This window comes from Gavialis gangeticus, unplaced genomic scaffold (genome assembly GCF_001723915.1).
Source record: "Gavialis gangeticus isolate Ggan-Ray unplaced genomic scaffold, GavGan_comp1, whole genome shotgun sequence".
NCBI classification, from domain to species: Eukaryota; Metazoa; Chordata; order Crocodylia; family Gavialidae; genus Gavialis; species Gavialis gangeticus.
In genome coordinates, this window is record NW_017728998.1 from 2,358,975 (window position 1) to 2,362,971 (window position 3,997).

General features: G+C 58.5%; 1 protein-coding gene across 1 annotated transcript in view; it reads right to left on the bottom strand.

Annotated features, from left to right (window-relative positions):
* Positions 1 to 3,979, bottom strand: part of ZNF276 (zinc finger protein 276) — a gene marked incomplete at its 5' end in the record, with an annotated part of 12,972 nt that extends 8,993 nt beyond the window's left edge. The window contains 4 exons of the mRNA XM_019505249.1: positions 980 to 1,058; positions 2,087 to 2,566; positions 2,820 to 2,872; positions 3,612 to 3,979. Of these exons, the coding sequence (XP_019360794.1) occupies positions 980 to 1,058; positions 2,087 to 2,566; positions 2,820 to 2,872; positions 3,612 to 3,979 (980 nt within the window). The remainder of the gene's footprint in view (positions 1 to 979; positions 1,059 to 2,086; positions 2,567 to 2,819; positions 2,873 to 3,611) is intronic.
* Positions 3,980 to 3,997: the final 18 nt, after the last annotated feature.

A 3,997-nucleotide genomic window follows, 5' to 3' on the forward strand; every position in this document is an offset into this window, starting at 1 on the left:
AGGAAAGAGCGCTGGGGTCAGATGACGCCAGCCAGGTGCATGTCCAGCCTCCTCTTAAAGACCCGCAAGGTAGGGGAGAGCACCACCTCCCTTGGACACCCGTTCCAGATTCTGACAAGCCTTACTATAAAGAAGTTCTTCCTGATGTCTAACCTAAATCTGCTTTCTACTAGTTTGTGGTTGTTATTTCTAGTTACTCCAAGGGGTGCCTTGGTAAACAGAGCATCTCCTATCCCTTGCTTCGTTCCCCCTGATTAATTTATAGACGGCCACAAGATCACCTCTCAGCCTTCTTTTGCAGAAGCTGAAGAGATTCAGAACCTGCCTCTGAGAATTTGGGCCAAGTCTCTTCTGCTGATTCATATGGTTTGATGGACTGGAGAAGCTGACAGGCTCTAAGCCACCTGGGAACCCCATGGGAAATGTGTCCTCTTGTAAGGGGAGCCAAGGCTTCTCTGGAAGTGCAGCCTGCTGGATTCTGCTGTGGGCATCTGCACTAATGAGTACCACCAGGATCCAGACCTACAGGAGCTAGGAGGGTGGCAGAAATGCCAGACAAGTCTTCAGGACTGTCTGTGGAGCAGAGCAGCAGCTACGACTAAACCCACCGCAGAGCCGGGCAAGAGCAGGCTAGTATTTGTCAGAGCAGAAGGTCCTTAAGAGACACAGAGAATCTGTTTTGCTGGAAACTCTCTCAGGAGCTGTTGAAAGCATCTGCCTCTAGAAGGGATTTCAAGCACCATCAAAAGGAAAACCAAGCAACACTATGCAAACATCAGACTGGGGCGTCACAAGCAGCCAAAGGGGTGAATCTAGCATGTCAGCTAAAGAGCTGCTGGTGCTATCGCTACCAAGAAACCACTCTGTGGGTCAGGGAACAAGGGGCACAGACCGCTCTGTGGAGGGAGGACACCCCTAGGCCGAGCATTCTCATGCTTGCAAAGACATTTAAGCTGTGTTAAACCCACTCTTCTCTCACCCCTCAGAAAGGTCACTGAACTCGTCTTTTACCCGCTCATCCGACGTTGGAGACAGAACCTGCTTCCCACTCAACTGTCCTAGGAAAGGAAGGAGAACACCGCATGTTACATATGCACAACAGCAGCTGAGCCCGTGAGGATGGCTGCGGAGAAGGCCGTGCTGGAGAAACTTGTTGTAGCAGCTTGTTATGTAAAAGAGATGCAGGACCAAACCCCTTCCAGTGGCCGAGGCTTTAGCTCCTGGGCTGTGGAGACCATGTGGGATTTCCCCTTCTCCCACATCCCTCCACAGTCCCCCTGGCTCCAGCCAGCAGCAGCCTCTGGCTGTGGCATGTTAGAAAATGAGCCTTCAATGTCATCTTCCTGTTGCTAGCAACCAGGCATCTCTGAGCAGGTTTGGGAGCACGGTGCAGGACACTGAGTGGGGTTGCTCCCATCCCTGGGATCGTCCCAGCCTGGGTTAACAAGGGCAATGGGGAGGAGGAAGAGGGGATTAAGGTGCCCAACCCGATACTCTCCATCCAGCCCTGGAGCTGCACCAGACATTTCCTCACAGTCTTCCGAGGGGAGTCACTGCAAGGGGGAGGGCAGGGCAGCCCCCAGCCACTCCAAGACTCACGTTTGAGTGATTAAAATGAAGAACAGGGCAGTGGCCCCAAGCTGTGGGAGGGAACTAACCTGTCCCAAACACAGCCCTTTTCCCGAAGGACTGCTGTCAGGTGAGCGAGATGCCGGCCCAAACACAGGGTGGGGCCTGGACATGGGGACGAGCTGCTCACTGACACAGCACTTGTTTTTTCCCCACAGGGCTTGGGCAGCACTTTCCACCTTGAGCCCCTGGGGACCAGGCAGGTCTCATTCCCTTCTGCAGCCAGGGGAGTGGGGACAAAGGAACTTACCTGAGATTGGGAAGCAAGGTGGTGGCAGAGCCATGCTTGTCACCTGTAGAGTCTTGACACCCAGCCCCATGCCTAGACCCCCTGCCCCTTCTCTTCTCCATGTGTTTTGGAACCTGCCTGCTGCGAGTTTCCTGCTGGCACGGGTGCCACCCTGGAGGACCCAGTACTGCTGAGGGCAGAGGGCTGCAACTTAGGCCAAGCACTTACCTGGGGCACCGCTCAGCGGCGAGGCAGCCGGGGGCAGTGTCTTCTCCTGCAGAGAGGCCATGCCATCCAGCTGCAAGTGAGATGAATCCCCGCTCTGTGACGTCAGGGTCTCCGAGCTTGGTGCCGCTGCGGCCCCTTTGCTTCCTGGCACCTGGCAAACTGCCGTCCTTGCAGGGGCCTGCTGGGGCGTGGGAGCTGCATCTGCCCCAGCCCCGTTGTCCGTCAGGCGCTGGGCTGCGCCCTTGTCCCACTCCCATTTCACGGCCAAGGCATTATCTACGAGCACGGCGCTGCAGTCCGAGTCCGTGTCCATGACATAGTCGTGCCCATCACCGCAACCCCACACAGCGCGGATGATCCCGCAGTACTCGGACGACAGCACACTCTGCAGAGTTGGCACTGACGGGCAGCCCCCGGCATGAGTGTGGGTCCATGTCACCAGGCTGCGCAGGCACTGGGGGCTGGACATGATCAGATCCACTGCGGAGAGGGAACGGCATTAGTGTGGTCAGCCTCCCAGGCTGGTGCTACTATCCCTCCGACCAGCCAGCACAGGAGAGCACAGCTCAGGGGCCTTGGCACATCTCCCAGCCACCCCTCTCCTCCCCTCCAGTGATGCTGCCCGGGCCCTGGGAGCCAACACATCATGACCCTGAGGGTCACTGCTGAATGCCGGGGAAAACCCACTAGGGGCCCCGGGCTCTGCCCCGACACGAGGAAGCCTAGCACTTACCCAGACAGGAGGCTCCTTCTTCCGCCCCTGGCTGGGCCTGGACATCACTGCTCCTACACACCAGAGAGAAGCAACGCGTAGGAAGTGAGGGTAGGAAGGGATCTCGGGAGGTCGCATCTAGTCCAACCCCCTGCTCCAAGCAAGACCAGCCCCAACTACATCATCCCAGCCAGGGTTTTGTTGAGCTGGGGCTTAAAAACCTCCAAGGGTGGAGACTGCACCACTTCTCTGGGGAGCCTATTTCAGGCTTCACTGCCCCCCAGTGAGAAAACTCTTCCTAATATCCAACCTCAACTCCCCTTGCTGCAGCTTGAGCCCATTGCTCCTTGTCCTGCTATCTGACCCCACTGGGAACAGCCCAGCTCCGTCCTCCTCAGGATGAAGCATTGCTGGCTAGGTCAGAGTGGACCGGCAGGGCACAGACCAGCAAAGCCTGGTGAGAAACCACATCTCCCCTTTGGCCGTGCGGATGCTAAAACAGACGCCCAGAAATGCCATGTGCACACGCACATGCACACACAACCACACACAGAGCAACGTGCTTCTTGGCCACGTATGCGCTTGCGTGCACACCCACACATGTACACACAAATGTGTATGCATAGCAACGTACTCCTTGTCCATGCGCACGCACAAACACGCATACACATATCAACATGCTCCTCAGCCATGTATGCGCTTGCATGCACATGTATGCACAAACATGCACGCATGGCAACGCGCTCCTCGTCCACGTGCATGCTCGCACGCACGCACACGTGCGCACGAGCACGCCCACACCCAGCGCCGTACTTGGCCGTGGGCTTGGCGTGGGCGCCAGGCGTGGCATTGACGCGCTGCAGGAAGGTCTTGAGCAGCCCGTGGCACTTGTAGAACTGGGCGTGACACTTCTTGCAGACGTAGGGCGGCAGGCCGGCGTCGCGGCGCACGGCCACCCCCAGCAGGCGCTGGAAGTCGGCGAAGAAGGCCTGGTCCCGGCGGCGCTGGCGCGGCGAGCTGTCGCTGGCCCCGGGCGCGCGGCCGAAGGCGTGGCGCAGGTTGCGTGCCGAGAACTTGCCATGGCACAGGCGGCAGTAGCCGGAGCTCAGCGCCCGCCCGGGCCCTGCGGGAAGGGAGAGAGGGAAGGAGGGGTCAGCCCTCGGGGTCCCCGCGGCCTTCCCGGCCCCGCCCGGTGGGAC